Genomic DNA, 20,907 nt, shown 5'->3' with positions numbered 1-20,907 from the left:
TACATGTCATGAACCAATATTAACTAAAGTCTGCCTATCATTCAGATGTCCCAGTGCCCTGTTCTAGTCCAGGATCCAGTCCAGGATTCCGCATTGCATTCAGTTGTCGTTTTAGTGACTTCGTGTTGCTGGGAGAAAATACCTGACACCGCATCTAAAAGGAGAAGTTTGTTTCGGGTCACAGTTCGGAAGGTTCAGTCCACGTGTGGTCACTTAGCTTCAAGGCAGAAATGGTGTGGTCGAAGGCCAGGCAGAGGAAAGCGGCCCAACCCCAGCAGCCAGGAGGCAGAGAGACCGAAGGGAGGAGTCAGGGACCAGAATACACCGTCCGGGTCAGCCCCGGCGGCCCGTGACCTCCACCCACACCGCACTAAGAGCACGTGAGGACGTTCTTGATGTTCAGAGTTCTAACTTACTTCCCAGATGGGTTTGCAGGCTGCAGCGTGCAGTCACATCTGCCCTGCAGGAAAGGTCGGTTTGGCCTGAGCAGGGTTTTTATTTTTAGCGTCCCCATGACCCTGTCACCTCAGAAAGCCTCACCTCTAAACACATGAGACTTTGGGGGAACATTTCATACCAGACTGCAACAGTTGTCGTGTTTCATTAGGTGCCTCTTGGCTATAATAGGGTCTTAGATTTTGTTGTTGCTGGTCGTAACAGCTTTGAGAAGTACTGGCCTAAGGTACTTGGTAGGATGCCTTTCTACTGAAATTGGATGTTTTCTTCATTGCTAGCCTGTGCCTACACGTTTTGGGAAGAAGGCCATCGGCAGAGTTCCTTTCCATAATAGCATGTCCAGGGTACGTGCTGTCAACGAGTTTATTGGCCAGTTGGTGCACTTTGGGCAGTTCAGAGCAATTGCAATCCCTATGGGTTTGTTTAAGGTTTCTGTTTTGAATACGTTCTCACTGTCCGGCATTACGCGCTGCCCCAAGCTCATTTTCTATATATTTCCCATCCTGGTCTCGGAATGAGGCATTCTGTAGGAATCCTGGGTTCCTTTCATAATAGAAGAGTTTTAGAGGACACCGTAGAGTAGCGTCACTCTTGCCACATAGCATCGAGGGTACGCACTGTCAACATGATTTGCCCCTGTGTGGCAGCCTCAGCCGTCCCGTGGAGCGAGGACTCAGCGTAAGGCCGCGCCCTTCCCCTTTCTGTTCCACCTTGTACCCTGGAAAGCAAACCTTCGGTGCAGCAGTACCTAAGGAGAGGGGAGTGATGCCCCACGTCTTCAGGGAAGAGTATGGATATAAAGTATTGGGCATTTTTCTGCATGAGAGATTTGCCTTTCATTTATTCAGTCCTTTATTTACATCAGTGTGGATGCATGGACAGTTGTTTTGCACTGCGAATTGTAATCCAGGTCTGTTTTGTTGTCCAGATTGTTCCCGCTTTGCCAAGTGAGAGCTCTTTCGATCGATTCCTGTGTGCCGTTTACCAAATGTCCTTGTTGCTGTGGAATTTGTTTCTGTTTGTCTTCTGCTATGAACTCTTCTTTACTTCCTGACTCTGCAAGGTACTCCAGGATCGTGTTGTATCTTTTCTGCCCCAGTCCTAAAATTCCCCACATCTCCAAGTAGATCCTGTTCCTTTTATCGGAGGGCAGTGTTAGGCGAAGATTGTGTTACTCATTTGTACTAGAGTGTCATTGCTAAGTGTGATGGTGCAAGCCTGTAGTCCCAACTGCTCCGGAGGCTGAGGAGAGAAGATTGTAGATTGGAGGCCGGCCTGGGCATCTGACAGCTTCTCAGAAGATGAAAAGGGCTGCTGGGGGTGTAGCTCAGTGTGGAGCACATGCCCGGCATGTGCAAAGCCCTGGGTTCAATCACCAGTATTTCAGTCCATTAATAACAGGATGCAGAGCACCATGCTGTGTTGTAACCCTGTTCTTTGGGATTGCCTAGGGCATTTTAAATTTCAGAACATCAAGAATTATTTTATTTATTTATTTATTTTATTCTTTTCCCTTTGGAAAGAATAAAACAAGCTTTCAACTAGTGGCACGTCTTCCAGGAAGCTAAAGGCATTTGTTCGACGCGTTTTGCTTTGCTCTGAGAGCATTCTGGTGGTCACCCACAAGCGATGTCCTGAAGGGACCAAAGGGTCAGCCTAGAGCTGCAGGAAGAAAGGTTGGTAGTGACGCAGGAGCTGGTTGTTGGTAAGGGCCAGCAGCACGGAGCATGTGAGAGCGTCCTGCCTCCTTTTCCCAGAGAAGATGACAGTGTAAGAAACAGGGGCCTCAGCCTTGGGACAGTCTTGGTGGCATTTAGCCAGGCGGAGTGTGGCTCTGCACCAGCTGTGTCTTGCATGTCCCTGTTAACACTGGGTCCGAGGGGCTTTGGGAAGTGTGACTGGTGAATGCTGCTGTGCAAACCCTGTCCATGCAGAGGGAGGCCCCAGCAGGAAGCGGGAAGCCATAGAACAAGACTTGGACATTGAATACAGAGGCGGAGAGTGCCTTTGGTCAGACTTGGTTGTGATATTGTAACTCTTACACACATGTGAATTGCTTCCTCCTAGTATCCCTTGGTTTATTCTTGTTTTAGATCGGAGCTCAGACCAGGCACCAGAAGTTGTGACTGTCACCTAAGTGCTGTTTTATACTAAGAAAGTAAGAAAGCATTTAAATGCCGAGAGTATTTCCATTATGCGAGGGCACCTACACTTTTAATAGTAACAGTCCTTACAGCGTTGCCTTTGCTCTCAGCAGAGGTAGTGGCTGCCTAGGAATCCTTCAAGCACACGCATGGAGTGAAAAGGACCCGGAACAAGCCTGGATCCCAGGGGGAAGTGAAGGCATTCTGTAAATAGCTGTGCTAGTTTCCTCCGAAGTTCCTGGCGCTCTGTCTAGGATTGTGGTCACGTGTGTTGGGGCTGTGTCTAATTCTGTGTGAAGCAGTGCGCGTTGGACCTCAGAGCCATGCAGAGACATCTGGATCTCTTCAAAGTTTTTAACTACTTAAACGACAGACTTAAAAATTTAGCGTGCCTAGGGATAGAATCCTGCCTGTCACCTGCGTTCATACGGTGATCGCCTCGCTTTTAACCTCCCACTCTCTGGAAGAGTAAAATGGGAACAGACCTTAGCTCTGAGCAGCTCCCAGGCCTTTGGCGTGGGCAAGCAGCGCCTGTTGCGAGTTGCGCCGGTTCGATTGCCCTCATTAGCAGGAACCCAAGGCTGTTCTGCATGCTGTGGGCGAAACGCCGTGTGTCTTTCACAGCCCGCCTTCCCTGAGGGGCCGCCGCAAACCAGGCTGACTGCCCTCTCTGGCCGCCTTTCAGTGCTCCTTCCCTGGAGATCCCGGAGTTGTAGGTTATTCCCTTCAATGGCAGTGTTGCTTTTTCTCCTTTAAAACTGTCTTCTTTTTCCTTCTGTTTTTGTCTGTTCCCTCTTTGATGATGAGCCTGTCTCTTGTCCAGCCCAAGCACATACTCACTGGACCACGTTCAGATTATTACAGGGGGCGTAAATGTTTGGTGAGAATTACTTGACACCTACCGGCACAGCCTGCTGCCCGTCTCAAGAGGACACAGAATTTTAAGAAGGCGTCTGCTCACCCATTTCCCACAAATTTGGAAATTTAGTGCTCCGGGCAAAAAGAGTTTGAGATGAAAAATCCTAGCCTTTAGAAAAATACCGCCCCCCCAAAATCATGACAGTGTTTTTAGTGCTTTATAAATAAAAAAGTCACTCTTTTCGTGAATAAGAAGCTATATAAAGATATATTTATATAGGGAGAAATATATCTCTCTATGTGGATATGTTATAGAGATTATATCATCATAGACACACATATTTCTATATATATCTATGTCCATATCTCTACTTTTTTTTTTGGTCTTTTTGAGTCAGGGTCTCACCATGCAGTTCAGGTTGGCCTTGAGCTCACTTGGTAGCCCAGGCTGATCTCAAACTCAAAACGATCCTCTGGCCTCAGCCTCCCAAGTGCTGGGATTACAGGCGTGTGCCACCACGCCCCGCTTTTTTATTCTTTTCTTTTCATATCTATACATTTTTGATTGCTCTAGATTTGTTCACATGTTCTGTATGTTTGATGTAGAAGATGAAAAAATTCAAATGTTTTCATTCTCTGTAGTCGGTACAGGATCCTGAAGGCGGAGTTAGAGGAAGGGGATTATATTCGGGGGAACACTGTAGTGTCACTTCTGGTTTTGTCCACCTGCATAAACAATCTAGGATGCAGTCACTAAAAGTCGCTGAGGCTCCGAAGTTGAGGGAAGTGAAGACCATTTCTTCCATTTCTTGGAAGGTCAGCGTTGTTAAGGTGTTGCTTTCACCAAATGTGATCGCTCCTGGGAATGAAGACATGGCGCGGGGTCTTAGGAACCGTATTCAGCCCCCGCACGGGGATCGCCTTCCCTCCAGCAGAAGAAAGTAGCCCCTGGTGCACAGTGTTTATGCCCAGGAGATCCACTTAAAACCCAAGGGAGCTCAGAGTGTGTTCTGGAAGCTGGCCACAGAGGTGCACCCTGCCCACATCAGTTTCACCTTTGAAAAAGTAAAGCAGCTGTGAGCCTCACTTCCCAGTGCCTCAGGCAGGTAAAACCTTTCCTTGTAGGAAATATTTCCAAAGCTGAGTTCCCAGACCCCAGCTCAGGGCCAGCCGTACAAAGGATCCTTTCTAAAAATGAGTCTCAGGCATCTGCGCTGTTTTCATGGAAACAATGACAGAAACTATAAAAGTAAGTTCAGATTTGAAGGAGACCGGTGCGGTGAGACCTTTCCTGCCTGGAATGTGTCACACCCTTCAATCCTCTTTTTTGGAACAAGGTGGGATATGATTCAGTCAAATAGGGATGCAGGGCTGACGGGAGGGTCTCCTTGTGCTCACTCTTTAATAGCATGGCTTCCGGTTGTGTTTTTCTCAGAATACCACTTTTCTTCCTTTCACAAAAACTTTATCAGTTGAGGATCATTATCTTAACCCCTTGTACCTGCTCATGACCCAGTTGGGTTCTGCAGCACAGAAAAGGTGAAGGATGGGTGTGGAAATAGTAATTCCGCTGGCCGAGCACTGGGTGCATCTCCTGGGCAGCAGGGCTTCTGCTGTTTGTCCGTGTTGCTGCGTGGGCGGAAGGAAGGTACCTGAGCCTAAATTTGTTGCCGGATATGGGCAGGCTTTCCTGTGAGCATTTTCCCATAGCAAAAACTGGTGAGCTGGGCAGGATGGTGGATGATAATATCCCAGCCTCTCAGGAGGCTGAGGCAGGAGGATCAGAAATTCCAGACCAGCCTGGGCAATTTAGCAAGACTCTTTCTCAAGAAAGGGCCAAGGATATAGCTCGGGCATAGCGTGCATGAGGCCCTGAGTTTGACCCTCAGGACCACCAAAACCAAACCTGGAGGATAATAATGAGGATGTTTAGGTATCCACTGTGTGCAAATGTACACGAAGAAGAGTGATATCTCCAACTGCCCTGTGAGGCCTTTTCCATTCCCACTTGGCCCAGGTGCCCTTGAGCGGCAGGTGTATTTTTGGGGTGTGTGTCTCTTCGTCCCTCTGAAGGATGCCTGCCGACTGTTCTGTGTCTGGATCTCATTATCAGTATCCCAGCCAAGATGTCTTGGTATCTGTAGCAATGAAGAGAAGTAGACACAGGATGTATCCGTGGCTTCCCTGAAGTTTGTGTCTGCACTGAGTCAGGAGGTTTCTTGAAGAGGAGTCAAGGGGCTGGGGATTTAGCTCAGCGGCAAGTGCAAGGTCGTGAGTTCAGTTCCTGGTACCGGAGAAAAACCAAAAAAAAAAAAAAAAAAAAAGAGGAGTCAAACCTCCTCGCTTGAGAAAGTGCAAAGTAATATTTAAAAGACAGAACCTTGAAATGCATGGAAAACATTTAATAGTCACCCTTAGCTTCAGATGTTCAGGTACTGACACCTACTTTATTTCTCCTAAGCCCACAGCCTCGGCCACCAGCTAAACTGACTCTGAGGGCAGAGCCCAGGGCCTGAACACCCACAGGAAGGGGTCAGGTTGTAGCCGGCAGCAGCCTCTGAAACCTGTGCCGCCAGCCCTCCCGCCTGCTGCCTCTGGCGGCCCTTTGGATCTCTGTCCTCCCTCCTTTTCCCTACGAAAGCTCAGCACCCGTGTCTTTCCCCTTTTGTAGATGCGAACCACGCGCAAGGTGTCCGTCTGGCCGGTGGGCCTGGTTGGCGGGCGGCGCTACGAACGTCCCCTGGTGGAGAACGGCAGAGTGGTCGGCTGGTACACCGGCTGGAGGGCGGACCGGCCTTTCGCCATCGACATGGCAGGTGAGGGCATGGCAGGGCATCGCTGCTGCCGGGGCATCCTCTGCGCTCCTGGGGTAACCGCCCACCAGAGGGGAGGCTTCAGAGTCATCAGGTAAAGCCCTGGGCCGTGTCGAATTCCGCAGATGAAATGCTGTGCTTAGACATTCCAGGTAGGCTCTTGAGAAACTGATTTTGCAAGTGATTGCCTCCCAGACATCTGTTAGCTGGGACTCTGAGGTGCTGTCGCAAGCAGACTGATTAATACGTAAATATATCACGTTCATTCATAGATGTAATAGTAATTTTAAATTCAGGCATTTTAATGCTTAGTGACAAACAGTGGTTTACAGGTACATTAAATAGCTAAAATATGACATCGGATTTCTAGCTTTCCTGGTGTGTATTAACTTTGAGAATAACCGTCTCAAGGTTTTTATTCTCTGAGCAACCAAGTGAATTGCATTAGAGCTGTAGCAGACCCCAAGTTTTACAGTGCTACTTTATCATAAAGTGCCTCGTTTTCTGTGGGCTGCGTACGATGACACTTGCGGTGGACTTCGCAAAAGGGCGTAGAGAGAAAAAACAGTCACTGACATCTGTAATACAGAAGACGAAGGCGGAAAGGCTTCCCAGTTGATCTCATCAGTCACCAGCTATCTGTCCGCCGGCCCCTGCTGGCCCCATCCTTCGTGCGTGCTTCCCAGCCGCAGCGGACGGCTCTTCAGAGCTCTGCCGGGATGAAGGCTGCTCTGTGCTGCGCTGCGCTCACTGCTCGCATGCTGAGGGTTGTGTACCTCTGAGGAAGCCAGAGGGTGAAGAATTGCAGGAGTGTGTTGGGCAGAACCCTCAAGGTGGCTGTGCGGTGGGTCTGTCACCTCACATGGTGAGAGGACAAACACGCGGATGTTTTTACTCCACCTTTGACATTTCCGGATACCTACTTTGTGTGACTCCGCGCTGTGGTCTTTGACCCCTAGGTGATCTGGATCGCTTGCCCCTCCTGGTCCCCGTCTGCATCCCTCTCTCCACCCCTGATTTTCAGTTCTTGCAGCCCCAGAGCTGAGCTGGCCTCTCAGCGGAAGGGTGCGCGTCGGGGTGGCTGGAGAGGCGGGTGAGCTGTGCTTGGAAGGACTGGGGACTCCGGGCGGGGCCAGGCCAGCCCAGGCGGGGTCCATGGCTGTGAAAATGAGGCTGACTGTGGTGTATCTTTTGAAAACCGAGCCTCTCGCTGGGCTGTAACGTACTGTCAAGCAGAAACTTCAGAGAACGTTAGGGAAAATCCTTTCAGTTGCCCAGAAGTGTCTTCCTGAAACAGAGCTATGAGATGGTCCTCAAGTCCTGCAATGTATTCCTTTTTCTCCCCGCTTCCCACCTGGGGAAGTTTGAAGAAAAGCCTCAGACTCTGGCTTGCAAGGCAGACTTGTTCGTGCCTGCTGAGGTGGCCAGCTGACAGACCTCTGCTCCTGCACTTGCCCTGAGCCTGGTTTCACAGACCCCCGCCCCGCCGGGTCTGCACACACAGCGGGCTTTGCCCATTCCTTGTCAAGGGACCTTGGAGAGTTTCCTGGATTCAAATACCAGGACTTAGATGGTCAAGTATCCAGGAAACCTGCTGACCGTTCGCATTGGTTCCCCCAGCGTTCGCATCCAGTGTTGTATTTCTAAAGTTTAAGAAAGACCAGTGGGTTTTACGTGTCAGGACCGACTGTGGCAAAACATCTGATGCTTTTTTATTGCTAAATCCTACAGGGCAGACCCACCTCATCGAGGAGCAAGGTGGGATGAGGCGGAGACCAGGGGCCGAGGGTGCACTGTCGCTCGTGCGCGGAGGGCGGAGGGACACCCGCAGGCGTCGCACCTTGGAGCGCACACCTGCCCACGCCCCCCAGGGACTCACGTCCCTCCACTCACTGGTGGGTTTGTGTCGTCACAGAGTGCCATGAGATAGAAAAGGAAGCACAGATGCAATGTGTGGGGTTTCCCGTCAAGGAGAAGGCAGCACCTCGCAGGGGCAGGCTCAGGAAAGGGCGCCGTGGAAGAGGTCATCTTCAAGGGTACCTTGCGCATTGGGTGAGGGTGAGTCAGGGACAGCGGGAAAGGCAAGCTGGGATCGGACCGCGAGGACACACTGCGGGAGGAGGTCTCTCTTCATCTCTGCAGGTGCTGGAGTCTTTGAACTTCTCAAGTTCATGACTGAAAGGATCAGAAATCCGTTTGCAGAGTTACATGTGGGCAATTGAGAGTGCACCTGGGCAGGTGGGAGTAGACGGAGGAGAGAGGGCAGGCTGAGGCAGGAGGGTCCAGGCGGCTGGGTGGGGAACTCAGAGGTAGGAGGAGGGAGGAGGCCTGAAATACCACAGCCGTCAGGGATGTAGCATTTTAGCAAGGCATTTCAGAGTCTGCTGAGAAGTCAGCAGACATTTAGGTCCTTTTCACACCTTTTCTGTGGTAGGACGTGGTCATGACTGATGTGCTACATTTAAGTTTGGTTTAGTTCTAATTGGTGTAATTTGTGTTATCCTTTGAGTTGTGATTCATGGGCAGAAAATACAGTAATCTTGGGCAATTCTAGCAGTCTATTAACCAGAATACTAATTGTGTAAAACAGAAGTTCGAGGATGAAAGGGAGAAAGATCCCATTGCCTGGCCGACGTTTCCAGGCTCAGGACGGGTTGGTGCTGTGCCGTTCTAAGGGGTTAGGGTGGCATTTGGAGGGTGAATCTGCCAGGCGTCCTGTGAGCTCCCCTGCGTGCTGCCGCCCCGTCCTGCCTGAGAGCAGAAGCAGGAGTCCAGGAAAGCTGAAGGCGCCCGGATGGTTCCCATCACCTGATCACAGATCCTTGGGCAGTCGAGCTCTCAGGAAGACACTTCCTCCTCCTCCTCATGGTCAGCTGCAAACCCTTTCCACCGCCCCGGCCCTGCCCTGCCCTCTGCCTGACCACAGTGATCCCCTTTGATGGCCCTTTGGGGGCGCCCTCTCCTTCAGTGCCTCCAGCGTATCCTGACCTTCACCCCACATCCTGGCAGGTGCTGGCTCCTGGGATGCTGCCCTCAGTTCACCCCGCGTGTCCGTCAGCTCTCAGGGTTCGGGCCACCTCCACAGACGCTGTCGCCATCACCCCAGATGGAGACAGCCCCCCCAGCACAAGCTGTAGGCACCTGGTAGTGTCGCATCTCCATGGCCACCACGGAGGCGCCTTCCCCACCGTGCAAAAGACCCTCGAGGGCTGCTGCTGTGGGAGCAGGGCAGCCCCAGCGCTGCAGGGCTCCTTTGTCTTGATATTTGTCAACAAGGAATTCTGTCTGGCTCCATTTGCACAGCAAACCCTTTCTTGATAGAAATGCTACGATAAACAAGCCAGGAGTGGGGCGCACACTTGAAATCCCAGCACTCAGGAGCCCTAGACCCCCGTGAGGTGAGGTAGTTTAGTGAGACCTTGTCTCCGAATTAAAAACTGAGTAGGGCTGGGGAAGTAGCTCAGTGCAGAGGCCCTGGGTTCCGTCCCTGGTACTGCAAAATAATTAGTAGTAGTCCTAGGAGAAGTGGGAGTAGTAATGTGATGAACTGAAGTCCTGGGTCAGATTTGCCATCAAAGTGTAATAAGCAGGATCAAAACTAATGAAATTTTTACCTGGGTGTGCTGGCACATGCCTATAATCCCAGCACTTGGGAGGCTGAGGCAGGAGGATCATTGCGAGTTCGAGGCCAGCCTGGGCTGCAAAATGATCTCAACGCCAGCCTGAACTGCATAGCGAGACCCTGTCTCAAAAAGACCAAAAAAAAAAAAAAACTAATGAAATTTTCTCTACTCCACGAGTATGAATGACTGCACGCAGATGCAGGGAGCAGCTTTCTTTTTCTTTGGGGCCATCTGTAACTCAGGCGTCCTGTGTCTCGTGCATGGAAGTTTTGTAAGAGAAGCAGCAGCTGTGAGAGCTTGATGTGCTGTCTGGTATCCTGTAGCGTAAGTTATGCCTGGGGACCAACTTGGGGCTTTGTGTGTCCCTGCTGTGTGACTGTCCCTAGAATTTTGTGTGGGTTTCCAGGAGAGAACTGAGGCTGCTGGGGGTGGCATCCTGGCTGACAGCCCATGACAAAGGAGGGACAGGCTTGGGGCAGTGGCGCCTGTCATCAGCCAGGCCACTTCCTGCAGTGCAGCTGCAGGCACTTGGCATGGTTAGGTGAGATAGGGGGCTCCGAGGAGCGCGGGAGGGGTGCAGGAGATGTGGGGAGAGCTGCATCCAGAGAGGCTGCTGACTCCCAGACCCTATGTGGACCTAAAGCATTCAGCCTGAATGTCCGGCGCAGTCCTGGTTTCTTACATGTAGATTAGGCATCATGCTGCCTGCCTTCCCGGCGGGCTGACGGCGGAGTGAGGCACGTGTGAATATTCCTCCTGCTCTTTGCATGTGAAGTCCCTGCGCGCACTTAGCGATTTCAGTTCCCCGGACAAAAACCAAAAAAAAAAAAAAAGTGAATGCTGCTGCTGCTACTGAGTACTTTCTGTCCAACAGAAACGCCGGCTCATACAAACATGACACTCTGTCCTGACTCACTTTGCTCACCAGATCCGCACTGTGCCACTTCTGGCTCTTCCTCAGACTCAAAATGACCATGAAAGATGAACATTTTGTTTTGTTTGGTTTGGTTTGGTTTTGGTTTTTCTCCGGTACCGGGAACCGAACTCACGACCTTGCACTTGCCAGGCAGGCGCTTTGCCGCTGAGCTAAATCCCCAGCCCAAGATGAACGTTTTGAATCAATCCAGGACACTGAGAAAGCTGGGACAGTGCAACTGAAGACACCCATGGAAGAGGATTCCAGAACTGCTTCAGAAAGTGGCGAGAACAGTGGGCTAAGTGTTGGGAGTGACGGGACTCTGAGGGGAATCAGCGGCAGTGTGACTTTTACTGTAGTGGACTTTAAAAACGTAAACATTCACCGTATGTTCTGATCACACTTCAGTCACCTCAAAACTCTGTCCACTTCCCTCTCCCAAGCGCTTCAAAGTCCCTCTCAAATTGACTCTGTCTCCAAAACCATCAGACCCTCTCCCACCCTTAGCAGCACTTGCTTCTCCAGCTTCTGTGCTCCGAAAAGCCTCGCACTTGCCCGTGTTGTAGCATTAGTGACGTAGCCATGGCCATACCCGTTTTTCTGGGTGGAGGAGGAGTTACCAGAGGGCAGGGACCCTGAAGCGTTCAGTAGGCATCTCCAGTGCTGAAGACCAATGCTGTACTTGTAAAGCTGTTTGGAATGAGTAAGTGATAATGCCCCAGGCAGCATGAAAGATGATGTCATTTAGAAGAATAATACAAAATGTTACTTAGAAGGTGGTGAGTGAGACAGCTCTTCTTCTGACAGTTATACTTAACACTGACTGCTGACTAGCTGTGCAGGTCGTGTTCTGTGTGCTCTGTGAGCATTCAGTCATTTAAGATTTGCTGTAAGCATCTCTGTTTTACGTTTGAGGAAACTGAGGCACAGCACAGTGGAAGTACTTCACCAAGTCGCTTTAATACTAAGTGGCAGAGTGGAGATTTGAACCAGGTGCCCTGGGTTAAAAGCCTTCATTCATCCTCCCTCCTAACACTGTTTTGTAGTTCTTTAGGAAGCTTCTTAACGTTTTGTTTTTGTTTTTGTTTTTTGTTTGTTTTTGAGACAAGGTCTCACTATGTAGTTGAGGCTGGTTTTGAACTCATTATGTAGCCCAGGCTGGCCTTGAACCTGTGGCAGTCCTCCTGCCTCAGCCTCCCAAGTGTTGGGATTATAGGTGTGCACCACCACACCTGGCTGCTTCTTAAATTTTAAATCAACACCCACCTAGCTCCCAAAGAAAGGTAGGAGGTGCTGATAAGTGGTGACAGCTTCCTTAGTGACTGTTTGAAGAGTCACTGCTGTGATTGTTTCCCTGGTATTCACAGGGGCTGCGGGATAGGAAACAAGTCCCTTAGCCCCCGTTCCTGCTGTATTTTCTGGACTGGATTCGAGCAGCTTACCGTGTCCCATTTAATAATACCATGGCGAATGTGAAGTAGAAAACCACCAGAGGTCCCCATCAAAATGTACACTTCTTACGCTTTATGTTACTAGTTTCAAAACTAAATTTTGAAAATGTCAAAAGTGAAACAAAGCATGAAACAAATTTTGTTTTTTACAGTACTGGGGCTGAAACTCAGGGCCTTCACACTGATTTACATCTGAAGCCCTTTTTTTATTTTTTAGATAGGGTCTCCAGTTTTCTAGGCTTGAACTTGAGATCCTCCTGCCTCAGGCTCCTGGGGTGCTGTGGTTCTTAGGTAGTGTCAGGCCTGGCGTTGCCACCATTTGTAGCTTGCACCGTGGTTCATTTCCAACAGAGCCCTTTGGCTGTGAAGTCAGTGGGAACCCCCCATAAAGTCAGGCATTCCTACAAGAAAAACATGCATAGATACTTTTATTATTTTTTAATTAAGGCCCCTTATGTTTGGATGTTAGGGTAGTTTTCCATTCTTTTTCACCAAGTTTGTGTTTTTAATGATGCTTTATTGTTTTCAGAGTAGATTTTTTAAATGCATTGTTGGCTGGGGATATAGCTCAGCAGCACAAGCACCTGCCTAGCAAGCGCAGGGTCCTGAGTTCGATTCCAAGTACCAAAAAACAAAACAAAACAAAAATGCATTGTTATTGATTAAAGAGTAAATTAGTTTCTTTCCACAAAGAACAATAGCTGCTAAATGCCTTTTTTTTTTTTTTTTTTTTTTTTTTTTTGTTTGTCTTTTTGAGACAGGATCTCGCTATGCAGTTCAGGCTGGCCTTGAGCTCACTTTGTAGTTCAGGCTGGTCTCGAACAACAGTCCTCCTGCCTCAGCCTCCCGAGTGCTGGGATTACAGGCATGTGCTACCAAATCAGCTGCTAAATGGCTTCTGAGGAGTTTAAAAAACTAGACAGTAATTTTAAAAGAGTTTCACCCTGAAGTAGTCATAAAATTTGAGTCAGTATTTTGGAGCAGATTAATAAACCTATTTTGGAGCAGACACAGGTTTTTTTCATTCTTCTTCTTACCAGAAGAAACTGACTTTAAATTATAACTAGAAGTAAATGTGGGAAGCTACAGTGCTGTCTCCTTAATAGGAAGTGGTGAGCTGGAGTTTGTGTGACATGCGCACTCACATGCTTCTCTGTGGAGGAAGCGATGCGTGTGCTCTCACTTTACCAGGACTGAGAGAGTTATTACCATCATGGGTTGTTCCACAGCAGGGCTGTCCCTGTGTGTCTTCCACATGTGCCTGTTTGCTCTTTTACCTTCTGCCATGTGATGACACTCTCCAGATGCCACATCTGTGTCCTTAGGCTTCTCAGCATGCAGAACCATGAGCCTAAGTAAACTTCAGTTCTTTATAACTCACCCAGTCTCTGGCATTATGTTATAGCAATAGAAAATGGACTAAGGTATGGTATGAAGTTAGAAATCAGTACCACAGAGAAGTATGTGAAATTCACAGATCTACAGATACTAAACAACACACTTCTAAGTAATAGACTGATCAAAGAAAAAAAATCACAGGGTAATGGGAAAATACTTTGAGGTGAGTGAAAATAAAAATGCAACATAGTAAAACCTATGGGGTGCAGCTGAAGCAGTGCTTAGAGGTAAAATCATAGCTTCAGTCTCCACCAAATGTCTGCATTACAAAGACCTCAAACCAGTACCTATGTACCACAAGAAACTAGAAAAACAGGGACACACTAAATCCAAAGTAAGCAATAGAAATGGAATGAATGATTAGATTACCAAAAAAAGTACTGTGCAAAATACAAAAGCAATAGGGAAAAATCAAACCAAATATTTGTCCTTTAAAAACATAAAATTGACAAATTTTTATTTAGACTGTCCAGAAAAAAATTCTCAGATTACTAAAATCAGGAGTGAAAGCTGAACTAGTACTACTACTAACAGCTACTACTAACCTTACAGAAACTTCTAAAAATAGAAGACATTAAGAAAAAGGTGTAAGAAAAATGTGATTAAAAATTTTATCTCAAATTAGATAACCTTAAGATGAAAACATATTCATGAAAAGTTTATTAAAGCTGAAAAAAGAAAATCTGAATAGGTCTATAACAAAGGGACTGAATCAGTAATGAATAAAACTTCTCCCAGAGAAATTTTGGTTCAGGTGAATTCTATGAAAGAAAAAAATTATCCCTAATCCATCACAAACATTTCCAAAAAAATAAAATTATGTCAGATCAGTATCACTGATATCAACAGTATCACTAAGGAAAAAACCCTACAAATCAGTATCCCTTTTGAACATAGATGCAGTCCTAAAGAACATGCTAGTAACTTGTATCTCACAACATGTATGAAACCATTACGCACCATGACTGCATGGGATTTATGTCTGGGTTGTTAATATTCAGGTGCAAATGTCAATCTGTATACTATGTCCACAAAATGCCAAAACCATATGGTATTATCAATAGATGTAGAGGAGTCATCTGACAAAATTCATCCTTTTTTATGATAAAAAATTTAGATAGAAGATCAATGAGCTAAGAGTGGAAAGGAACTTCCTCTCTTTGATAAAATGCATCTATGAAAATTTCACAGCTAACATTCTTAATTGTTGAAGACTAAAGCCTTTCTCCCGAAGAACAAGAAAAGGGTGGACTCCTCTGGCCATCTGTATTCACTGTTGTGATACAGGCTTTAGTGAAGACAGTTAAACTAGGAAAATGAAAAAAGGCTTCCGAATTGTAAAGGAAGAAGTAATACTGTCTTGTGCCAATGATAGGATCTTTTACGTAAAAAATCCTAACAAAAATACAACTGTAAGTGCTAATGAATGAGTTAAGGAAGGTTGCTGGATGCAAGATCAATATGTGAATATCAGATGTTTTTTCATACTCTAGCAGAGAACAATATGAAAATGAAATTTTAAAAATTTTATTCACAAATGTCAGAAATAATAAAATGCTAAAAAATATAGTTACACTGGCAACTATAAAATATCAATGAAATAAAGAACTAACCTTAGTAATCTTAAGCTTCCAAGAGTCATTTTTTTTTAAAAAAATTAGAATATGGTGTTCACATTCCCTGTGTGGGCTTGGCACTTGTACATAACACATCTTGTTCTTTCTTTTCATTTTCTTTCTCTCCTTTTCCTCCTCTACCCATCTGTGGATCTCCTTCCTATTTGCGAAAGATCTGTCTCCCTACTTTCAATTATATATCTTGTATTTTACTCTTTCTTTTGGGTTTCTTATATAAGAGGAACCATGTAATATTTAAGCTCATGTGTCTTGATTTATCTCACTTAACATTATGATCTCAAGGTGCATCCCTTTTCCTACAAATGACTCAAGCTTATTTTTATGGCAGAGTAGTACTCCATTGTGTATAAATACCACATCTTCTTTATCCATTCACCTGTTCATGAACATATAGGCCACTTCCACAATTTAGCTGTTGGGAATTGTGCTGCTTTATACATGAATATGCATGGATCACTATAATATGACATCTTTAACTCTTTAGGGAAGATACCTAGCAGAGAAATGGCTGGGTCAAGTGGAATTTTGGCCATTCTCTCATGTAAGATGGAATCTTAGTATTGACTCAATTTGCATTTCTCTAGTGACCATTGATGTTGAGCATTTCTTTATGTATTGATTGGCCATTTGTACTTCTTCTGTGAAGTATCTACTTATTTTACTTTCCCATGTTTTGACTGGGTCTTTGTTTTGGGGGCCTAATATTTTGAGTTCTTCATATATTCTAGATATTAGTCTCCTGAGGAGCAGCTGGCAACATATTTTTCCCACTCCCTGGGTTTTCTTTTCACTCTGTTGGCTGTTTCTTTTGCTGTGCATGAGCATTTAATTTGATGGGATCCCCTTTTCTGATTCTTGGTACTATTTCCTGTGCAACTGAGGTTCTGTTTGGAAGGTCCTTGTCTGCACCTGTGACTTCAAGAGTTTTACTGTTTTATGTTTCAGCAGGTTAAGTGTTTTTGTTATAACATCTACTTCTTTGTTCCACTTTGATTTTAGTTCAGTACATGGTGAAAGAGATGGGTCTAGATTAAATCTTCTGCATGTAGACAGCCAATTTTCCCAGCACCACTTATTAAAGAGGGTACTGTCCCTCCATGTATATATTTTTGGCACCTTTGTCAAAAGATCAAACAGTTGAATGTGTTTGGGGTTATTCTGACATCCTCTGTTCTGTTCTGTTGATGCTTGTGTCTTTGTCCCAGTGCCATACTACTTTCATCACTATAGTTCTGTAATATGACTTCAAGCCCACCTCCCTCTTTGCTCTTGTTACTCAGTACTACTTTTGCTATTTTGGTTTTTTTTTTTTTCTTTTTTTGGTTCTGTATGAATTTTGGATTGCTTTCTCCAGTTCTATGAGGAATTCTGTTGGTATATTCATTGAGATCATGTTAAATCTGTAGTTTTAGAAGTATGACCACTTTGACTGTTGGTTCTGCCTATCTAGGATCAGAGGATATCTTTCCGTTTTCTAATATCCTCTTTGATTTCCTTTTTCAGAGTACTGCAGTTTTCGTTGTAGAGGTTTTTCACTTTTTTTTCATTAGGTTAACTCCTAAGCACAGTATTTAATTTTACTTTGTGCTATTTTAAATGTTTTTTTCCTAATTTCTTTTTCAGTGGGTTTATTATTAGTGTAAAGGGATGCTATTGATATTTGTGTTGAATTTGTATCTTGCTACATTACTGAATGTTATTCTAAGAGTCTTTTGATGAATATTTTTTGGGAGTTCTATGTAGAGAACCATGTCATCTGCAAATAATGGTAATTTGACTTCTTCCTTTCCTATTGGTACCACTTTTTTTTCTTGCCTAATTGCTCTTGCTAATGTTTCAAGTACTATGTTTAACAGGGGAGGTGATAGTGGACATTCTTGCCTTGCTCCTAGTTTTAGAGGAAAAGCTTTTAAGGTGATATTGGTAGTACATTTGTCATCATCAGCTTTTTTCAGATTGAGATAAGGACTTTCTATACCTGTTTTCTTTAGTGTTTTTTATCATGAATGGATGTTTGATTTTTATCAAAGGTTTATTCTGTGTTCATTGAGATGGTCATGTGATTTTTTTTCCTTCTCTTATCATGTATTACATTGTGGATTTTTTTTTTTTTTTATGTTGAGCTGTTCTTTCATCCCAGGATGAAGCCTGCTTGGTCATGATGTATATTTTTGGTGATTCATTGCATTCTCTTTGCCGGTATCTTCTCAAAGATTTTGCATCTATATTCATTAAAGAGATTGGTGTATGGTTCTCTTCATTGGTTGGACTCTTGTCTAGTTTTGGAAGCAGGGTAGTGCTAGCTTCCAGGAATGAATTTGGGAGAATTCCTTCCAACTAAGTTTCATTAAAGATCTTGAGACATATTGGTGTTACATATTTCCTGAAATTTTTGTAGAATTCAGTAGTGAACCTCCTGGACCTGGGCTTTTCTTAGTCATTTGTCCTTTTATTCATTACTTAAATGTCACTGCCTGCTATTGGATTATCCAAGGATTTTAAATCTTCTTGGTTCAGTTTTGGTAATTAATATATATCTAGGAATCTACCCATTTTTTCTGAATTCTCCAATTTATTGACATACAGGTTTGCAAAGTATTTGTTAATAATCTTTTAATGCAGGCATTGTTCACTGTGACTTTGCCTTTTTCACTTCTGACTCCATTGATTTGGATCTTTTCGTTGATTTTTTTGTTTAGATTGGCTGAGATTGTCCATTTTATTTTTTTTTTAAGAACTAACTCTTCGGTTCATTAATCTTTTGTGTTATTTTTTGGTCTCAATTTCATTGATTTCTGCTCTGGTCTTTGTAATTTCCTTCCTTGTATTAGCTTTGGTTTTGGATTGTTCTTTCCCTAGGACCTTGAAGTGCATCATGAGGTTGTTTATTGTGCTCACTCTGTTTTTGTGATTTGGGTATTCACAGCTCTAAATTTCCCCCTTAGAACTGCTTTCATTGTGTCCTATAAGTGCTGCTATGCTGTATTTATCATTACCTTGTTATGTATACTATCATTCAGTTCTAAAGGCTGGCTTAATTCTTCCTTGATTTCTTCAGTAACCATTGTTTATTTAAGAGTCTATTGTTTAGTTTCTGTATATTTCTATAATTTCTGTGTTTTCTTTTGTCATTGATTTCTAGTTTCATTGCACTGTAATCTGACAGTACGCATGGTTTAATTTCATTTCTTCTACGTATACTTCAGCTTGCTTTATTGGCTAGTATGTGGTTTATTTTGGAGAAAGTTCCATATGCTGTTGAAAAGCATGTGTATTCTCTTAATAGGTAGAACACTGTAAATATCTATTAAGTTCATTTGTTGAACAGTATTATTCAACTGTAATATTTCTCTTTTTTTGTCTAGTTCATCTTTTCCTCATTATAATTATGTTTATGTTTATCCTCTGATAGCCATTAGTACTTGTTTTATGCAGTTGAGTGTGCTCTTGCTTTGTGCATGCAAGTTAATAATCATCCTGGCCAGGTGTGGTGGCACACACTTGGAATCCCAGCACTCAGGAGGCTGAGGCAGAAAGATCACGAGTTTGAAGCCAGCCTGGGCTGCATGGTGTGTTCAAGGCCATTCTGAACTACACAGAGACCCCTGTCTTAAAAAAAAAAAAAGTTATCCTTCCTGGTTGAATTGTTCCATTACCCCATATGTAGTGCCCATCTTTTGATCAGATTTGGCTTGAGGTCCACTTTGTCTGAATATCGGATAGCTATTCTTGCTTTTTTTTAGGTGTTCTTTGCATGAAATACTGTTTTTCACCCACTGATTTTTAGTCTAACAGGTTTTTTTTAAATTTTTGGTTAAATGTGTTTTGTGTATATAGCATGCCTTTGGATTTTTTTTTTCTTGATCCATTTTGCCAATTTGTGTCTTTTGATTAGGGAATTGAGACCGTTCATATTGAGAGTTACTACTGATAGGTATCAACTTATTTCTTTCAGGGCCTTATTTTCCTGTTGCTGACTTTTGATCTTTCTCTTCTGCTTAAGTGCTCACTTGATATATTCATTGTTAGACCTTCGGCATTGTTAGCTTCATTTTCTCTGTCTAGGATATCTGTATTTTTTGGAGCGTTGCTTTGATATTCATGAATCTCTTTGAGTTGTGCTTTGTCATGCGATGTCCTTATTTCTCTATTAATTTTGAAAGATAGTTTTACAGGATATATCAGCCTGAGTTGGAAAGTGTTTTCTTCTTAGGCCTTGAAACACTTCACTCAGAGCTGTATTGGCTTTTAAGGTTTCTGTTAAGGAGTCTGCTCTAGTCTGATGGGTTTACCTCTATAAGTTCTTTTTGCTTTTCTCTGACTGCTCTGAAGATTCTCTTCTTGGGTTGAACTTCTGGGATTTTGACTGTGCTGTGTTGTGGAGAGATTCTCTTCTGAATGTGGCTATTTGAGGTTCTATATGCTTCACTTCTCTGTTAAATTCTTCTATTTGCAAAGTTTTTTACTCTTGCAGAAAACTGGCTGTTTATGCTATTTGTATTGTATTCTGATTTTTTGCTAACTCCAGTTAATCTGTTACGGGCTGGGAATGTAGCTCACTGGCACAGTTGCCTGCCTGGCAAGCACAAGGTTCTGAGTTCAATTTCTGGTACAAAAACAAAACAAAACACAATTAATCTGTTACTCTTCTTTGCATCTTCATCAGCTTTTGGACCTACTTGTCGTGTTCTCCTGTTTTTACGGTATTTCACTAATTGGTCACTGACAACAGCCCTGTCTTCTAACTCTCTGTCCTCACAGTTTTGCTGCCCATGTTTTTGATAGAATTTTAATCTCCTGAATTTGTATTTGGAGCCTTTTTATGGCCTCTATTTCTTTTCTGTGCTGGTCATGCATATTTTGCATCACTTTGTTCTGCTTTTTATTAGTGTCTTCTGTAGACATGGTGATTGTTTATTAGGCCCAGTATTATGTTAGTTAGATCTTCTGCGAGCTTATCAAATGCCTTATTGATACGTTTTGGTATTTCCCTGATATCATTTTAAATTTGTGTGGCTTTTGGTTTCCTACCCTTCGAAGCCACATGGATCAGTTTTAGGGGAGTTGGGAGGGTTTTATTTTATTTTAAAGAGAAAAGAACAAAAAGTAACAGAAACAAAGACAAAAACAAAACAAAACAAAAACAATAGAAATGATACAGAATTCCAAAAAAAATGATAAGTGATTCATTGCTTTACTGTGTTATGTCAAGGGGAATCAAAATGTAGAGCTGACTTGGAGCTAGTTCACGGTCTTGCCCCATGTGAAGAGTGGGTAGGGACTGCATTTCAGCACAGGCCTGGTTGCTCACATTTGTGGCGGGGGCTCTTGCCTATGAGGGCCTGCTTTGCTTGCTCACGTGGTGGTGGTGGGGCATGTGTCGGCGTTGTCCTGCTTGCTCACATAAAGCTGGCAGTATTTTTTAAATCTACGGCTTTCATGCAGTCTTGAAATTCTGTCTATACTTTTTGTGCAAATTGACAGGGTGATCCAAAAATTCATATGGAAAAGCAAGAGACGGAGAATAGCCAAAACAATTTGGAAACACACTCAGCTATAAAAAAAGATAAACTTGAGGCTTTTATAAGTAAATGGATGCAACTAGAGATCA

At 44.4% G+C, this 20,907-nt stretch overlaps 1 protein-coding gene across 1 annotated transcript in view; it reads left to right on the top strand.

Annotated features, from left to right (window-relative positions):
- B3gat2 (beta-1,3-glucuronyltransferase 2) overlaps positions 1 to 20,907 on the top strand; it is a 60,420-nt gene that overhangs the window by 24,439 nt on the left and 15,074 nt on the right. The window contains exon 2 of the mRNA XM_005404478.2: positions 6,130 to 6,274. Coding sequence (XP_005404535.1) covers positions 6,130 to 6,274 — 145 coding nt within the window. The remainder of the gene's footprint in view (positions 1 to 6,129; positions 6,275 to 20,907) is intronic.

This window comes from Chinchilla lanigera, unplaced genomic scaffold, assembly GCF_000276665.1.
Source record: "Chinchilla lanigera isolate Chin_1 unplaced genomic scaffold, ChiLan1.0 scaffold00087, whole genome shotgun sequence".
In the NCBI taxonomy this organism is placed as follows: Eukaryota; Metazoa; Chordata; class Mammalia; order Rodentia; family Chinchillidae; genus Chinchilla; species Chinchilla lanigera.
The sequence above is the reverse complement of the archived record's forward strand: the minus strand, read 5'-3'. Positions and strand labels throughout refer to the sequence as shown.